At 42.6% G+C, this 19,677-nt stretch overlaps 1 protein-coding gene across 1 annotated transcript in view; it reads right to left on the reverse strand.

The window, feature by feature from the left end:
* The window catches only part of GTF2B (general transcription factor IIB), a 121,527-nt gene that overhangs the window by 35,364 nt on the left and 66,486 nt on the right, over positions 1–19,677 (reverse strand). Inside the window, exon 2 of the mRNA XM_050806649.1 lies at positions 2,662–2,746. Coding sequence (XP_050662606.1) covers positions 2,662–2,678 — 17 coding nt within the window. The 5' untranslated portion in view covers positions 2,679–2,746. The remainder of the gene's footprint in view (positions 1–2,661; positions 2,747–19,677) is intronic.

Raw genomic sequence — 19,677 nt, forward strand, 5'->3', positions numbered from 1 at the left:
TACACTGTAACATGGATGAACCTCAAAATACTGACAGAAGCTAGACAGCAGAATACATATGCCATTTATGCCAACTTCAAAGCAGGCAAAACAAATTGATGGTGTTAGAAATCAGGATGCGGTTTTCTCAAGGGAGGGGGAATGACTGAGGACAGAGACTTTGCTAGTGTCTTAGCTAGTGCTAGTGGTATCTGACTTCCTTACCTGGGTAGTAGCTATGTATGTGCTCACTTTGTGACTGAGCTGCCCACTTTTAAAATCTGCGTGCTAATGTCATTAAAAAAAGGTAAAAGCAAGGTAGTGAATGGAGTTTAAATCAGGTCACTTTTGGGGAGAAGAGAGGTTAGAACTATTTGTATACACTTGTTAAATCATAAGCACGAGGAAAACACCAAAAGACTAGTAACTATGGCTGATCTGGGGAGACTTGAGAGACTACTTTTCATGGTTTTAGTCTATTGTAATTTTGCTTTTGGACCATTTGTATGTGTTACCTATCAAAATAAAAGTATGCTAAATTAGTAAACTTTTAACCAAATTACCCACAATACAAAAGAGGAACCATACAAATGGGGTGGCGCAGGTGGTAACAGAGAGAAACAATGGGGAGGAATAGGGAAACCACCACCACTGACATTAAAACATCTAAAGTACCAGATAATCCCAAACCCCATTTTAGAGCTATCATTTATTGGGTATGCACTGTATTGCTGGTGTTACACATTTATTATTGTCAATCTCCACAGCAATCCTGCAAGAAAGGCCTATTTCCCATTTTAAAAGATTATGCTCACAGAATGATTTGCCTGAAGTCATGGAACTAGTAAGTGGCGAAGCTTACATTTGAACTCAAAATATTTGTATTCTTCTGTGAGGTCACCAGCCAGTTTCACGGCCTAGCAACAATACATCTTCCTGAGGGAAAAACATGCAAAAGATAGAAATAATATATTTAGGCTGGGCATAGTGGCTCATACCTGTTACCACAGCACTTTGGCAGGCCAAAGTCGGAGGACTGTTTGGGCCCAGGAGTTCGGGCCCAGCCTGGGCAATGTAACTAGGCCTTGTCTCTACAAAAATAAAAAGTAATAAAATTAAAAAATAAAAAAATTAGCCAGGCACACTAAAAAAATTAGTGTGCACCTATGGTCCCAGCTACTCAGGAGGCTGAGGTGGGAGGATCACCTGAACTGGGGAGGTCATGGCTGCAGTGAGCCATGATTGTGCCACTTGCACTTCAGCCCAGGCCTGTTCCAAAAAATAAAAAATTCTACATTTAACTTTGTCACTGATAGAAAAACTTGAGCAATAACTGCCATGATACATAAATTGCACATATCTAGAAAAAAATTCAGACTTAAAAAGCCATGACAGAATTTAAGTCATATTTGAGTGATTTGGGGAGCCAAAGTTTTCCATTTACCTACAAGGAGGCCTCACCTGACAGACCACCACCCAGATAGAATGACTGAGCATCCAATCCAAGAATCAGAATCAGTAAACAAGAGTGTCACTGGCTTTATGAGTTCTGTTCAAACAGTACATTAGCTAAAGCGCATCCCACCCCAAATTCTTTTCTTCTAACCATAAAATGTAAGTCTTGGCAGTTACCAGAAAAGGCTATTTTGTAAAAATGGCTTTCACTGTGAAATTAACCAATTTCACAGCTGATAGGGTCAGAAAAATGGTGCCAGAGTTCCAGAACCTGTAGAATTAATTTGATACTTTTAACACAGCATTAGTTAACCAAAGGCCAGGTGTGGATAACAAGAAACAGGTTATCTTAGACTCTACACTCTAACACTATCCTTGGAAAAGTCAACATTGGCATGACTCAGTTTACACTTACGCAAAAATACTAATATCTACCTCATAGTGGTAATGAGAGATATAATTAGGGTCTGCAAGCATTTTTCAGGTCACAAGATTAAAGGCTGTCTCTGAGGGTACTGCATGCATTTCCTGTAGATATGAGTACATCGCATTTTTAAATATATACTGAAGAGCAACCTCCCAGCACACATAACTAAATTTCTTATGCAAGATTTTCTTCAGAAGGACACAGGCAACGATATTTGTAAACAAATCCTTTAGCATGGAACTAATCAACTCTTCCGATGGCTCTAACTTCCACTTTCGAGGCCCGCCGTGATGGTAACCTGGTTCCATCTGGCTTACCAATGCTGACGTTCCCAACTTCCTAGCTGTCAGATCGATAGGGACCCGGAACCAACTATTTCCCGTTCCTTTGAAAAGGAGAAATTACGGACCTCGGGTTGTTTGGGCCGTAGACGAAAACAACAAGCTGGGGGAGGGGCGGAGGTAGAAGGAGAAGAAAATAAAGGGAGGTTGAAATATTCAGAAAAGACGAGGACAAGGGCTAGGGACACAGAAGCCCACCAGGACCCACAAAGGGTGATGTCTACATGAGAAGACGACATAAGACTCCGAAGCAATAACGTCAACAGCTGGATAACCCCTCCGACACCCTGACAGTCCTGCCGTCTGGAAGTGCCTTTGTCCCGGCCGGTCGGCCAGTCCCGCCGCTTCTCTCCCATACCCCTCGGTGCTTAGTCCGACTAGGCTGCCCGGAGGCCGCCTGAAAGCCCGCGGCGCTCGCGCCCGCCCCTCAGCTCGCCGGGCTGGGCCGGACATACTAACCGGCTGGTAGACGCCATCTTCAGGGCCACTGCGGTGCCCGCAACAAGCCACAACAGATCCGCCGAAAACAGGAAACGAGTGTGGCGAAGAGACGCGCAGAGATGAGTTTTTATAGACGACTCACCCACGCTGTCGTAACAGAGCGGGGCTACGGGTCGGGAGAAGGGCCAAGAACAGTGAGATCCCATACGTCACGCGCTTTGAGATTTCTTACGTTTTTACTCCGTTTCTGTAATTTGCTATGTTGCTAAGCGAGTCAACGTAACTGCCTAGGAAGAGTCTCATGGGAACCCTGCAAAGGGGCTACAACAGAGCTACTCTCAATCTGACAGAGTTAAAACACGAAGAAAACCCTGGCTTCGTAGTGGTGCCAAAGCCTGCATCCCTAAAAGTCTAACCACCCCTTCCTCTCCCACCTTCTCACCGCCACCCCCCGGCCCCAGTACCCCACCCGGCTTCAGGCACTCCCATTTGAGCCGGTTCTTACGTGCCCCAAGGGTGATTCTTTCTAAGGAATTCAAAATAAAAAGAGAAATTCACTTAGGTCATCCAGAACAGGTGTCTCTTCAGGCTCTGTCATCAACTAGCATGTTATCTTCTTAGGCACGTCGTTTTGATACAGGGTATGTAGGTTTATATAGGTTATAGTATCTTGCCTTGCATACCCTTTTAGAATTGGCAGGAGATGAAACAAAATTACGTGAGACCAATGTGTGCATGAGAGGCACGACGATATGGGTCATACTCTGATCATTTTTTTTTTCATGGCCTTTGCAAATTTGGCTGATAGCTACGTATAGAAAACTTGGCAGAACATCTAGATAATGCAAAATATCCCTAGATTTATTAGCCAAATTAACGTCAAAATAGTAATACCACTACTACTAACAACAATAACACTGGTGGAAGGTGTTCAGGTTCTTGACGTTTTGAACAAAGAACTGGACAAAACGCACAAAGCAAGGAACGAATGAAGCAACAAAGGCAGATTTATTGAAAACGAAAGTACACGCCACAGAGCGGCAGCGACCAGGGCAGAGGAGCTCAAGACTACCTTTACAGAATTTTCTGGGGTTTAAATACCCTCTAGAGGTTTCCCATCGGTTACTTGGTGTACACCCTATGTAAATGAAGTAGTGACTCCACAATCAGTCTGATTGGTTATGAAAAGCAACCAATCAGAGGCTAAAGAGAAGTTACAAAGTTACACTCCTATGCAAATGTCTGATTGGTTGCTTTCTGCAACCAATCAGAGATACTTTCAATTTCCCATCTGCCACACAGAAAAAGTGTGTGTGTGTTGGGGGGAGGGGTGTTGAGAGGGGGGTATTGGGGGGGCATTGTATGTGGGAGGGAGTTGTAGGGGGGTTGTGGGGGGGAGGGGGTTGCAAAGGGAGTAGTGTCTGGTTCTTTTGTTACTTAGGTGTGGAAAGTTGGGGTTTTCTTTTTGATTCAGTTCTAGGAAATCAGTGTGAATCGGCCTTAGGTTTCCTGCCTCCAGACCCTTTTCTCCTGCGACAACACTGCAGGAGAAAACTAGTCTTGGAAATATGGGGATTGGTAGAGAAAGTGCTTGGTGGTTTTCATGGGGCTGAGAACTTAGAAGACTGCTTCCTTTCTTTGGGGATGGGATTTAAATCTAATCGAGCACTCATTGTTTTCTTGAGAAGGTGGGAGATACTAGCTTCCTTAGAAAGAAAAAGGGGTGTGCAAGAGGCAGGATTTTAGGAACTCAAATCTAGGTGGGAACCGGGGAGCATTTCTTTTTTCTTTCCCAACCCCAATCTTCTGTTTTGTAATTCTGTCACTTTAATAACTTGACTGTACTCTTGTGAGGGTTTTTTCCTCCCTCAATATTTGGGAAAGTTTGAAAAATGCCAAACCTTTTCAGCTGTGTCAAGTGCAACCAGAAAAGGGCTTGGGGCTGCTGCACCTCAGTCCAGTAGAGGTTTCATGGTAAAGCGTCTTAGCTTGGAGGAAGAGGAGGAATAAGACAACTGTGCATCTCTTGAGATCCAGAACATGGACCTGCACCTGGTGGATTCATGATAAGCATTCAGTAATGTTTGTTGAAGGAAGAAATTGAAACCCTAGAAAAGGGAGGCAGCATTACTGGTTAAATCAATTCCTGCCACACCTGGAGAGTCTCTTGTCTGTCATAAACTTGTAAGAATTTCTTTTGTATTAAAGTAGAAGGCAGCTTAGGTAAGCCATTCGTTTTCTTTTGTTAGTACAGCACTGGCAATTTACAAAGCATTTTAATCAGCATAATCCCATTTAATATTTATTATTGATCTTGAAGTTAAAATACACACACACACAGAGCTGGGATTTTATCATTTGGGAATCAATAACATAACTAGCATTCACCAAAACTTCTGGTTTGTATAATAACTTATTTAAATTAATTATGTAAATTAAAATAATTTAATTAAAGCAATGGTTTAAATTAACTCATCTTTTTAACTTAGAAAGTTATTTGAAAAGTTTATATCACTACTGTGAAATCTCAAGTTGATGCGCTATAGTTCATTTTAAATATAAAATGTTTTACATGACTAATAAATGATTTTAAAATGCTTGTGACCTGCCTGGCATTGTGGATCACGCCGGTAATCCCAGCACTTTGGGAGGCTGAGGCAGGTGGATTACCTGAGGTCAGGAGTTCGAGACTAGCCTGGCCAACATGGTGAAACCCTGTCTCTCCCAAAAATACAAAAATTAGCCAGGTGTGGTGGCACACACCTGTAGTCTCAGCTACTTGTGAGGCTGAGGCAGGAGAATCGCTTGAACGTGAGAGGTGGAGGTTGCAGTGAACCGAGATTGCACCACTGCACTCCAGCCTGGGCAACAGAATGAAACTCCATCTCAAAAAACCAAAAATGCTTGTGACCTACCTATGTTTCTTTTTTTAAAGTCAACTTTATTGAGATATAATTACATGCAGTAAAATTCGCCTGTTTAAAATTTAATGGTTTGTGGCAACTGAGTTGTATAACCATCGCCCGCAATCCTGTTCTAGCACATTTCCATCATCCCAATACGATCTTTTATGCCCATTTACAGTATGTGCCTATCCCACTCCCAGCCCCATGACCTGCTAATCTACTGTCTCCATAGATTTGCCTTTCTTGGGCTTTTCATATAAATGGAATCATATAATATGTTGTCTTTTGTGTCAGGATTATTTTACCTGTCATAATGCTTTAGAGGTTCATTAGATTTACCTCATGGTTTCACTTTTGAAAACATATATAAGTGTCTGGATGGTAATGTTGGAGAAAATGGCAATTCCCCAACTTATTCAAGGCTTCAGAAATATGTGCTTGGAAATTAAAAGACATACTCTGTTGGACTAGGAAGAACAGAGGATTTGATGGAATACATGACCAGACCAGATCCTACTAGACTCTTTTGGAGATGGAGAAAGATGCCTAGGATATTAGACAAGCCTCATGTGCCTGTTGATTACAAGACCATATGTATTGTTCCTAAAAATGTGAAGGTTTTTAAAAATTTTCAGATTTTAAAATTACATATGAGAATGTTCAAACCCAAAAATGGGACCGAATAATGAGAATAATATTATAAATCTCAATCATACCCATCATCCTGATTAAACAATTATCAAGATGTTGCCACATTTGTTTCATGTATCCTTCTCTTTACTTCTCCCTTTGCTGAATTATTTTAAAATAAAGCTTATCTATTACCTGACCCCATATATACATTTATGTACATCTCTTAAAAATATGGACTTTTAAACCTTTTTTACATGGCAATATAATACTTACCAAGTCACCAGTGATATCTTAACACATGAAGTTTTCAGTTGGAGATGGTCCTGGGCCTGCTTCTTGGTTTGGTTTCACCAAGCAAAAGAGTAAGGCCCTGCTGAAGCCGAGGCAGTACAATAGACTCTGGAAGCCAAATTTCACACTTCCAATATGCAGCAATACCCCTCACCCCTACCTGCCCCTCCACAGTATTATGAGGATACCGGTATTGCAGCGCACAGAGGCAAAGGGACTGGGAGGCTGATGGAGCATCGCAGAAATTGGAAAGCAATGTAGATTGCTCATCATTTGGAAGTTGGCTTTATTATTTCTGCATCTAAGTTTTTCTTTTTGTTTTTTTCTGAGTGGAATAGATCTCTAACATGGAGGTTTTGCAGTACAGGTGTCCAAGGTTGTATTCTTAAAAATAGGACAGCTACACTTTTCTATTTTTAAGAGTAATACACTCCTCACACGCCTCATGCCGTGTGGTAGAAGTTTGGTGGGAGGGAGCCAGAGAGTGAAAAAAACAGGGTCCCTGGAGAAGCTACAAGAAATAGTTGAGTTATTTGAAGTAGACTCTATCCAGGTCTTTATGCATCAGGCCTCTGCCAGGCACCTCACATTTGATCTTATCTACTTCTTGGTTATCTTGTCAGTCAAGATTATGATTTTGCTTCTAAAGGCTTAGAGAGGTCAAGTAGGTAAATATCCCAGGGTCACACAATAAGTTAGTGATGTAGGTAGAATTCACAGCCAGAAACAACTGATTCTAAAGTTTTCCTGCTTATGGCCGCCCATGATGGCTCACTCCTGTAGTCCCAGCACTTTGGGAGACCAAGGTGGGAGGATCATTTCAGCCCAGGAGTTTAAGACCAGCCTGACCAACATGGAGAAACCCCATCTCTACAAAAAAATATAAAAATTAGCCCAGTGTAGTGGCATGTCCCTGTAGTCCTAGCTACTTGGGAGGCTGAGGTGGGAGGATCACCCGAGCTCAAGGAAGTTGAGGCTGCAGTGAGCTGAGATCATGCCACTGCACTCCAGCCTGGGCACAAAGTGAAACTGTCTAAATAAAATAAAATAATAAAGTAAAATAGGCCAGGCACAGTGGCTTACGGCTGTAATCCCAGCATTTTGGGAGGCCAGGGTGGGCAGATCACAAGGTCAGGAGTTTGAGACCAGCCTGGCCAATATGGCGAAACCCCGTCTCTACTAAAGTACAAAAATTAGCCGGGCGTGGTGGCGGGCGCCTGTAGTCCCAGCTACTCCGGAGGCTGAAGGAGGAGAATTACTTCAACCCAGGAGGCAGAGGTTGCAGTGAGCTGAGATCGCACCACTGCACTCTAGCCTGGGTGACAGAGCAAGATGCCATCTCAAAATAAATAAAATAAATTTTTCCTGCTTCTGTGCATGCAGACCATGTAACTATTATTGCAAGACTGTATTTTAAGGCCCAAATTACTGTGCTGTGGAAAATACATGTTATATTTGTAGAAGTATTTACTATCTTTTTGATTTTAAAATAAGGGCTATAAAATTGTATTTAAATTTAGGTAGAAGTAGTAATCAAAATTAATAATCGTGATATTAAGAATAGTAGCAATCATTCATATAGTATTTATTTATGTGCCAGGTACTATTTTATGGCTTTGCATGTATTAACTCATTCAATCTTTCCAACAACTTTATAAGTTGGGTACCATTATTGTCCCCACTTCATAGATAGAGAAAATGAGGTACAGAATGGTTAAGAAACTAGCCCGAATTACACAGCTAGTAAATGGCAGAGCTGGGATTGGAGCCCTGACAAATTGGCACCAGAATCCATTTAGTATATCTCCTAATAGCAACGCAATATGCGGAACTATAGAGATTTTAAGATCAAGAAATAGATTCCACAAGCAGTGTAACTGCAGCCATCATGTGGACTTGATTTTATGGGGCAGCTGTGATCCAAAATATTCTAGGCAGTTGTCTGCACAAGGACACTTGAGTTTGTTGGATCATTTGCTCCCTAAACTGAAATGTGCTTGGCTCATATCCTGTTGCTAAATGTACTTGCATGTGTGGTGTGATCCTGAATTTAACTGTTGTATTTGTTTCTTTATTTGAAACTCTGGTATGATGGTTAATACTGAGTGTCAACTTGATTGGATTGGAGCATGCCAAACTATTGATCCTGGGTGTGTCTGTGAGGGTGTCACCAAAGGAGATTAACATTTGAGTCAGGGGGCTGGAGAAGACAGACCCACCCTTCATCTGGTGGGCACAATCTAGTCAGCTGCCAGTGAACATAAAGCAGGCAGAAAAACCTGAAAAGGCGAGACTGGCCTAGCCTCCCAGACTACATCTTTCTCCTGTCCTGGATGCTTCCTACCATCAAATATCAGACTCCAAGTTCTTCAGTTTTGAGGTTTGATTGGCTCTCCTTGCTCCTCGAGCTTGCAGACAGCCTATTGTGGGATCTTCTGATCATGTAAGTTAATACTTAATAAACTCCTATATATGTGTATATGTATACATATATGTATATATAATTAGTTCTGTCCCTCTAGGGAACCCTGACTAATACAGATTTTAGTATCAGGAGTGGTTCTAGAGGAACAGAATATGAAGGATGGAGTTCTTTCATTGGTTTGGGGGTTTCTGGAGTTGACTGCTTAATATGATTACAACTAAAAATGCTAAGGACTCTACTTCTAATAGGGTGGAGAACACTGATAGTCCTTGGTGTGCACTGTTTAGAGAGTTACACAAAATGAATGCATTTGACACTCCGGATTCACTGCTTATGAGAGGCAAGGAGTTTAGTGGCTCTGTGCATAATACCTTTGACCATATGTGGAGAACCAAGGAACATTATGAAGCTGGTTGGTTGCTCCTAAGTTCAGTGGACAAGGTGATGAAAGAAAATAATGAACTTAGGAATTCTGCCTCCTAGCTTCAGAAGCAGATTCTGCTAAGATTGCCCTGAGTGAGGGTCTTATTTTTTTTGAGACGGAGTCTTGCACTGTCGCCCAGGCTGGAGTGAGGTGGTGCAATCTCAGCTCACTGTAACCTCTGTCTCCTGGGTTCAAGCGATTCTCCTGCATCAGCCTCCTGAGTAGCTGGAATTATAGGCACACACCACCATGCTCAACTAATTTTTGTATTTTTAGTAGAGACAGGTGTCACCATGTTGGTCAAACTGGTTTTGAACTCCTGACCTTGTGATCCGCCCGCCTAAGCCTCCCAAAGTGATGGGATTACAGGCGTGAGCCATTGTGCCCAGCCCTAGTGAGAGTTTTATGTCCTATAGAGAAATAGCTGAAATTATGGAAAAACAGACACAAGCTCTTATGTGAGTGACTGACATGCAATGAAAGGTGCATGCACAGCCTTGCCAAGTGTCTACTGTTAAAGTGAGGAGGTTGAAAGAATGGGACCCTGCAACTTGGAATGGGGATGTGTGGGAGGACCCTGATGAAGCTGGGGACACTGAATTTGTAAACTCTGATGAACCTTGTTTGCCAGAAGAATCAGCTTTTCCATCCCTAGTAGTGGCAACATCCTCTCCCTGACTCATGCTACCATCAGCCTTTCCACCTTTGTCTGAGGAGATGAACCCTGTGCTGCCTGAAGCTACGGTGATGGCCTCCCCTGAGGCAGTTGCCAGGCAAAAAAAAAAAAAAAAAAAAAAAAAAAAAGTTGATTCTCCTCAAGAGCCACCCCCAACACCCCTGTTTGCTTCTAGACCTATAAGTAGACTAAAGTCCTGGAGGACCCTTAGAGATGAGGTTGAGAGTGTGACCCATGAGGAGGTGTGCTATGCTTGAAAATAACTGCTTGAGTTTTCTAATTTATATAAACAGAAGTCTGGAGAACAGGCATGGGAATGAATATTAAGGGTATGGAATAACGGTGGAAGAAACATAGAGTTGGATCAGGCTGAATTTATTGATTTGGGCCCACTAAGTAGGGATTCTACATTTAATGTTGCAGTTCAGGGAGTTATAAAAGGTTCTAATAGTTTATATGCTTGGTTAGCTGAAAGATGGACTAGAATATGGCCCACTGTGAGCGAGTTGGAAACGTCTGATCTCCCTTGGTTTAACGTAGAGGAAGGGATCCAAAGGCTTAGGGAGATTGGGATGGTGGAGTGGATTAGTCACTTTAGACCCACTCATCCCAGCTGGGAGGGTCCAGAAGATACACCCTTAGACCAACGCTTTGTGAAATAGATTTGTGAGGGCAGCACCTGCATCTTTGAAGAGCTCTGTAATTGCTCTTCTCTGTATATCAGATCTAACAGTGGGAACTGCAAGACCCCAGCTACAAAATTTAAATTTGATGGGAATAATTGGATCCCGAGGTGGTAGGGACCAAGTGGTGGCACTCAACCATCAAAGGCAAGGTGGGCATAGCTACCGTAATGGACAGCAGAGACAAAGCAGCAATCAGAATAGTCTGACTTGTGAAGAGCTCTGGCATTGGCTAATTAATCACGGTGTTCCTAGAAGTGAAATTGTTAGGAAGCCTACTGCATTCCTACTTAATTTATATAAGCAGAAAACTTTCAGGTCGAATGGACTGAAGACTAATTTGAATTATAAAAACAGAGAATCACAGCACATCAATCAATTTCCAGACTTGAGCCAGTTTACAGACCCAGAACCCCTTGAATGAAGGGGAGGCCAGGTCCTCTTGAGGAAGGATCCCACTACATTACCAACAATTTATGCAGTGAATCTTTCTCCCACCCTTCCCCAAGGAGACCTCCAGCCTTTTACCAGGGTAATTGTGCACTGGAGAAAGGGAAATGATCAAACATTTCGGGGACTACTGGACACTGGCTCTGAGCTGACATTGATTCCAGAGGACCCAAAACATCACATGTGGTTCTCCAGTTAAAGTAGGGGCTTATAGAGATCAGTTAATTAATGGAGTTTTAGCTCATGTCTGACTTACAGTGGGTCCCTGGACTCATCCTCTGGTCATTTCCCAGGCCAGAATGGATAATTGGCAAAGACATACTTAGCAGCTAGCAGAACCTCCACATTGGCTCCCTGACTGGTAGGTGAGGGCTATTATGGTGGGAAAGGCCAAATGGAAGCCTTTAGAGCTAGAAAAATAGTAAATCAAAAACAATACTGCATTCCTGGAGGGACTGCAGAGATTAGTGCCACCATCAAAGACTTGAAAGACACAGGGGTGGTGATTCCCACCACATCCCCATTCAACTCTCCCATTTGGCCTGTGCAGAAGACAGATGAATCTTGGAGAATGACAGTGGATTATCACAAGCTTAACCAAACAGTGACTTCAATTGCAGTTGCTGTACCAGATGTGGTTTCATTGCTTGAGCAAATTAACATATCTCCTGGTACCTGGTATGCAGCCAACTTGGCAAATGCCTTTTTCTCCATTCCTGTCCAAAAGATTCACCAGAAGCAATTTGCCTTCAGCTAGCAAGGCCAGCAATATACCTTTACTGTCCTGCCTCAGGGGTATATCAACTCTCCGGCTTTGTGTCAGAATCTTATTTGAAGAGACCTTGATCGCTTTTTGCTTCTGCAATATATCACACTAGTCCATTATGTGGATTACATTATGCTGCTTGGATCCAATGAGCAAGAAGTAGCAAACACACTGGACTTATTGGTGAGACATTTGCATGCCAGAAGATGGGAAATAAATCCAACTAAAATTCAGAGATCTTCTACCTTAGCAAAATTTCTGGGGGTCCAGTGGTATGGTGCCTGACCAAATATTCCTTCTAAGTTGAAGGGTAAGTTGCTGCATTTGGCCCCTCCTACAACCAAGAAAGGGGCACAACACCTAGTTGGCCTATTCGAATTTTGGAGGCAACACATTCCTCAGTTGGGTGTGTTATTCTGACCCATTTATTGAGTGACCTGAAAGGCTGCCAGTTTTGAGTGGGATTCGGAACAGGAGAAGGCTCTGCAACAGGTCCTGGATGCTGTGCAAGCTGCTCTGCCACTTGGGCCATATGACCCAGCAGATCCAATGGTGCTTGAGGTGTCAGTGGCAGATAGGGATGCTGTTTGGAGCCTTTGGCAGGCCCCCATAGGTGAATCACAGCAGAGACCTCTAGGATTTTGGAACAGGGCCCTGCCATCTTCTGCAGATAACTACTCTCCTTTTGAGAGACAGCTCTTGTCTTGTTACTGGGCTTTGGTGGAAACTGATCGTTTGACTATGGGTCATGAAGTCACCATGTGACCTGAACTGCCTATCATGAACTGGGTGCTTTTTGTTATAAAGTGAGTTTCTAGTTATAAAGTGAGTCATGTACAGCAGCATTCCATCATCAAACGGAAGTGGTATATATGTGGTCAGGCTTGAGCAGGTCCTGAAGGCACACGTAAGTTACATGAGGAAGTGGCTCAAATGCCCATAGCCTCTACTCCTGCCACCCTGCCTTCTTTCCCCTAGCCTGCATAAATGGCCTCATGGGGAGTTCCCTATGGTCAACTGACAGAGGAAGAGAAGACTAGGGCCTGGTTCACAGACGATTCTGCACGATATGCAGGCACCACCTGAAAGTGGACAGCTGCGGCACTACAGCCCCTTTCTGAAGGACATCACTGAAGGACAGCGGTGAAGCCAAATCTTCCCAGGGGGTAGCACTTTAAGCAGTACATCTGGTTGCACACTTTGCATGGAAGGAGAAATGGCCAAATGTGCAATTATGTACTGATTCATGAGCTGTAGCCAATGGTTTGGCTGGATGGTCAGGGACTTGAAAGAAGCATGACTGGAAAATTGGTGACAAAGAAATGTGGGGAGGAGGTATGTTGATGGGCCTCTCTGAGTGGTCAAAAACTGTGAAGATATTTGTATCCCATGTGAGTGCTCACCAACAGGTGACCTCAGCAGAGGAGGATTTTAATAATCAAGTGGATAGGATGACCCATTCTGTGGATGCCACTCAGCCTCCTTCCCCAGCCACCCCTGTCATCGCCCAATGGGCCCATGAACAAAGTGGCCATGGGGGCAGGGATGGAGGTTACGGATGGGCTCAACAACATGGACTTCCACGCACCAAGGCTGACCTGGCTACAGCCACTGCTGAATGCCCAATTTGCCATCAGCAGAGACCAACGCTGAGCCCTTGATATGGCACCATTCCTTGGGGTGATCAACCAGCCACCTGGTGGCAGGTTGATTATATTGGACCTCTTCCATCATGGAAAGGGCAGAGGTTTGTCCTCACTGCAATAGACACTTACTCTGGATATGGATTTGCCTATCCTGCATGCAATGCTTCTGCCAAGACTAACACCCATGGACTCACAGAATGCCTTATCCACTGTCATGATATTCCACACAGCACTGCCTCTGACCAAGGCACTCACTTTATGGCTAAAGAAGTGTAGCAGTGGGCTTATGCTCATGGAATTCCCTGGCCTTACCTTGTTCCCTATCATGCTGAAGCAGCTGGATTGACAGAATGGTGGAATGGCCTTTCGAAGTCACAATTACAATGCCAACTAGGTGACAAAACTTTGCCAGGGTGGGGCAAAGTTCTCCAGAAGGCGGTGTATGCTCTGAATCAGTGTCCAATATATGGTACTGTTTTTCCCATAGCCAGGATTCATGCGTCCAGGAATCAAGGGGAGGAAGTGGAAGTGGTACCACTCATCATCACCCCTAGTGATCCATTAGCAAAAATTTTGCTTCCTATTCCTGCGACATTACGTTCTGCTGGCCTAGAGGTCTTAGTTCCAGAAGGAGGAACGCTGCCACCAGGAGACACGACAATGACACCATTAAACTGGAAGTTAAGATTGCCATCTGGACACTTTGGGCTCCTCCTACCTTTAAGTCAACAGGCTAAGAAGGGAGTTACAGTGTTGGCTGTGGTGATTGACCCGGACTATCAAGATTAAATCAATCTACTACTCCATAACAGAGGTAAGGAAGAGTATGCATGGAATACAGGAGATCCATTAGGGCATCTCTTAGTATTACCATGCCCTGTGATAAAGGTCAATGGAAAACTCCAACAGCTCAATCCAGGGAGGACTACAAATGGTCCAGACCCCTCAGGAATGAAGGTTTGGGTCACTCCACTAGGAAAGAAACCACGACCTGTTGAGGTGCTTGCTGAAGGCAAAGGAAATATCGAATGGGTAGTAGAAGAATGTAGTCAACAAGACCAGCTATGACCACATGACCAACTGCAGCAACAAGGACTAGAACTCTCATGAATATTTCCTCCTCCTTTTGTTAAAAAACATGTTTGTGCGTGTATACACTTGTACTAAGAAAATATCTTCATTTTATTTCCTTTTCCTTTATCATGTGACATAAGATTTATTGACTTCATAGCAGCATTTGAAGTATAGTAAACTTTATGTAATAGTTTTTGAGTTGGGGATTGGTGCATTTCCGGTTGTACAAAGGATAGTCGTATTATGTTAGGGGTAATTATGACCTTATTATTGTCTTTATTTGAAGATTATGTATGATCTCAGGAGATGTGTATGGGTTCAAGTTGACAAGGGGTGGACTTGTGATGGTTAATACTGAGTGTCAACTTGGTTGGATTGAAGGATGCAAAGTTTTGTTCCTGGGTGTGTCTGTGAGGGTGTCACCAAAGGAGATTAACATTTAAGTCAGGGGGCTGGGGAAGACAGACCCACCCTTAATCTGGTGGGCAAAATCTAGTCAGCTGCCAGTGAACATAAAGCAGGCAGAAAAACCTGAAAAGGCGAGACTGGCCTAGCCTACCAGCCTCCATCTTTCTCCCATGCTGGATGTTTCCTGCCCTCAAACATCGGACTCCAAGTTCTTCACTTTTGAGACTCAGACTGACTCTCCTTGCTCCTCAAGCTTACAGACAGCCTATTGTGGGATCTTCTGATCATGTAAGTTAATACTTAATAAACTCCCATATATGTAGTTATATATAGTTTTATATATAGTTATAAATATAAATAATGTATATTATAACATTATATATAAATATAAACACATAAAAAACTATATGTATTTATATATATTTATATATATGAAATATAAATAGAACTATCTCCTATAAGTTCTGTCCCTCTAGGGAACCCTGACTAATATATCTGGTTTCCCAATATTGGTGGATTGTCTTCCAGGTGAGAATAAATCCAGCTTTTCATTGGGAAAAGCCAGCAGTTTCTCCAAGTGCTGGGAGGTAGAATATAGTCTTAAAACATTAATAATCTAGAAATAGAAAATATTAACTGTTGTCTCCTTACAGATTTGGGGAGGAACATTGCTAGAAATTAATTCACTTCTTAATTCAATTTTCAGCGAACAGTGGTTTCCTTTTAGACCTAAACTACTCTTATAAAAACAGCAAAACTTGTAAGTGGAGTGGGAGGCCAGGGGATGGATAACAAAAGAAAATAAGAAAAATTTAAAAACGCTAAAGGTTTCACATTAATAGCTTGTGACTTTTAAAATTAATATCTTTTTCCAAGAAGATGTGATTTTACATTAAGTATGTGACTTCAAAAGTTTTGCAACACTATTTAGTGTTGTTTTATCATACATCCTGTAGTTAATATTTTCCACAAAATAACAACTTTCTCATTTCAATTCTCCAGCCTCAGCCTCCCCAGTAGCTGGGATTTCAGGCACCTGCCACCATGCCCAGCAAAGTTTTGTATTTTTAGTAGAGACAGGTTTTCACAATATTGGCCAGGGTAGTCTGGAACTCCTGACCTCAAGTGATCCAACTGCCTTGGCCTCCCAAAGTGCTGGGATTACAGGTGTGAGCCACCGTGCTCAGGCTCAAGTACACTTATTTTAATCTACATGGGGTTTGCCTTTAAAGTCCTGTTAATCAAGTGCCCTGTTGAGCTACTGGGGGAAAATGAGAAGGTGGAGCATGTTCATATTCACGTGACTTGTTACTTTCTTAAAGAATGAATTTTCGTATTACATTTTTATTGCTTCCATGAATATCACATGCTAAAAGCCTTATTGTGTAAAATGGGTACCTCTTTGCAGATTATATAATATCATTTGAATCGTAAATTCAAACTCTGAAAGTACTAATTATAAAGTGTGGTCATGTGATGAGAAAATAAAACTGCTTCTCTTATTACTGTGCTGCATTGGTCACAACATTATAAATTGATACAACCTTTTTAGAAAAGCAAGTTTGCAATACTCCAAAAATGATTCAGCTGTCAAAGCTTCATGAACCAGTAATTCCACTTCTGAGAACTGAAATGAGGAAATAATCTAAAATATGGAATGCTATGTTCATGAAAATGTCCATTGCCATGTTATATGCCATGTTTTATAATAATATAAAATTGGAAGCAAGAAGAAAAAAAATTGGAAGCAAGGTAAATGCTAAAAATTGAAAATGTGTAACTTTAGTTATAATATAAAACAGGAAGCAACCTTTATGTTTGAAATAGGGGGGCCAGGTGCAGTGGTTCACGCCTGTAATCCATTGGGAGACCGAGGCGGGCGGATTGCCTGAGCTCAGGAGTTCGAGACCAGCCTGGGCAAGGCAGTGAAACCCCGTTTCTACTAAAATACCAAAAAAAAAAAAAATTAGCTGGGTGTGGTGGCGTGTGCCTGTAAACCCAGCTACTCAGGAGGCAGAGACAGGAGAATCACTTGAACTTGGGAGGCAGAGGTTGCAGTGAGCCAAGATTGCACCACTGCAATCCAGCCTGGGTGACAGAGCCAGACACCATTTCCAAAAAAAAAAGAATAGGGGAATGATATACAGAAGGTCCCTAACATCTCAGTTCAATTTCGATGTTAAAACCAATCCATGTGCCAAGGACATTTTTTTTTTTTTTTTTTTTTTTTTTTTTTTTTTTTTTTTTTTGAGACGGAGTCTCGCTCTGTCGCCCAGGCTGGAGTGCAGTGCCCGGATTCTCAGCTCACTGCAAGGTCCGCCTCCCGGGTTCACGCCATTCTCCTGCCTCAGCCTCCCGAGTAGCTGGGACTACAGGTGCCCGCCACCAAGCCCGTCCAGTTTTTTCGTATTTTTTTAGTAGAGACGGGGTTTCACCGTGTTAGCCAGGATGGTCTTGATCTCCTGACCTCGTGATCCACCCGTCTCGGCCTCCCAAAGTGCTGGGATTACAGGCTTGAGCCACCGCGCCCGCCTTTTTTTTCTTTTTTTTTTTTGAGATGGAGTCTCACTCTGTAGCCCAGGCTGGAGTGCAGTGGCGCCATCTCTGTTCACTGCAACTTCCACCTCCCAGGTTCAAGTGATTCTCCAGCCTCAGCCTCCCAGGTAGCTGGGACTACAGGCATGCACCACCATGCCTGGCTAATTTTTCTATTTTTAGTAGAGATGGGGTTTCACCATATTAGGCTGGTCTTGAACTCCTGACCTTCCACCTGCCTCGGCCTCCCAAAGTGCTGGGATTACAGACGTGAGCCACCGCCACACACACACAGTTTTAGAGATGGTATTTGGTTCACCATAAAATACAAAGGGTACTTTTATTGGGGTGGGTTTTTTTCAAGTTAAAAAAAAGTTGACTTGAATGTACATTTGCTATTAAAACACACAATGGGATAGCCATCTTCCACTGAATTAAATGACTTTATGGAATTAGCATCAAATGTAGTATAAAAGCTGCATAAAAGTTCATGCTGCTTTTTGCATTCATCTGTTTTGTTTTGCTTTTTTCTGACATGGAGTCTGACTCACTCTCTTGCCCAGGCTGGAGTGCAGTGGTGTGATCTTGGCTCACTGCAACCTCCGTCTCCTGGGTTCAAGCAATGCTCCTGCCTCGGCCTCCTGAGTGCCTGGGACTACACGTGTGTGCCACTATCCCCGGTTATTTATTTTATTTTTAGTACAATCGGGGTTTCACCATGTTGGCCAGGCTGGTCTTGAACCCCTGATCTCAAGTGATCCACCCACCTCAGCCTCCCAAAGTGCTGGGATTAAGGCGTGAGCCACCGCGTCTGGCTGCATTCATCTGTTTTAATTCAGTATTTTGACTAACCAAGCTACTTTGATGGCACTCTTATCAAATGTTCACTCTAAATATATCTATGAGTTATCATGTTTACACTTTCAGATATGTTAAACTGTGGTTGTAGCCTACATTATTGTCTATTTTGCAAATGAGGGGTTAGTTACATCTTTCTACTCTCTTTTCTGTTTTGTAGAAACTAATGCTAAAAAAATTGTTTTCCCCAGACCCAAGGTCAATAGCAGTTTGCTTTTACGGTAGAGATCCTGAACATTCCCCACAAAGGTAAATGGTTCCAAATCTAAACATCTAAAAAAACTAGATATATTTGGTTATTTCAAATTTTCCTCAGATTTGTTTCAGAGTAATGCAATATGAGCCACACTTCAAGTTAATGAGAATTTAGTTTTGTCTTGCTTTCAAACAACTAAATTAGGCTGTGATAGCTCATACCCTTGCGTACATTTATTTGCAACTCAAAAGTACTTGGACTTAGTAACATGGAAATAGGTAAGTTCACTTAATTTATTATGAAATAAGGAAAGAGAAAGATTATGCATCTTCTTAAGATCTTTCATCGAGCATTGTAGACAGCTACTCCCATTTCCTGAACAAAAGATTATGCCAGAAAACAGGACTGGGGCATCAGTGCTGTATCCATACAGCTAGTCATTCAATTTCCCATGCTCCTTCCCACATGAACAGCTTGGTCAGAAGAAAGTGATATTTACAGCTTAGGTGACACTACCATGTTGCAGTTGTATAAGCAAGCAAAGGGACTGTTAGTATTTTTTTTTTTTTTGAGACGGAGTCTCGCTCTTTATCCAGGCTGGAGTGAAGTGGTGTGATTTCGGCTCACGGCAACCACTACCTCCCCAGTTCCAGCGATTCCCCTGCCTCAGCCTCCTAAGTAGCTGAGATTACGGGCGCATGCCACCATGCCCAGCTAATTTTTGTATTTTTAGTAGAAACAGGTTTCACCATGTTGGCCAGCGTGGTCTTGAACTCCTGACCTTAGGTGATCTGCCCGCCTTGGCCTCCAAAAGTGCTGCGATTACAGGTGTGAGCCTCCGCGCCCGGTCCAGTGTTTTGGTGTTATAAAAAATGCTGTTGTGAACATTTTTGTGAACATTTATATATTTGAAGGGTAAATACCATGGAATCAGGGAATCAAAGGGCATATGCAGATAACATTTTGTTCAATATTGTGAAATTGCCTGCCAGAGATGCACTAATTTATACTCTAAAAAATAATGCCCATTTCCTTAAAAAGTGCCCAGTTTTCCTTATTTGGG

The sequence above is a fragment of the Macaca thibetana genome, chromosome 1 (assembly GCF_024542745.1).
Source record: "Macaca thibetana thibetana isolate TM-01 chromosome 1, ASM2454274v1, whole genome shotgun sequence".
NCBI classification, from domain to species: domain Eukaryota; kingdom Metazoa; phylum Chordata; class Mammalia; order Primates; family Cercopithecidae; genus Macaca; species Macaca thibetana.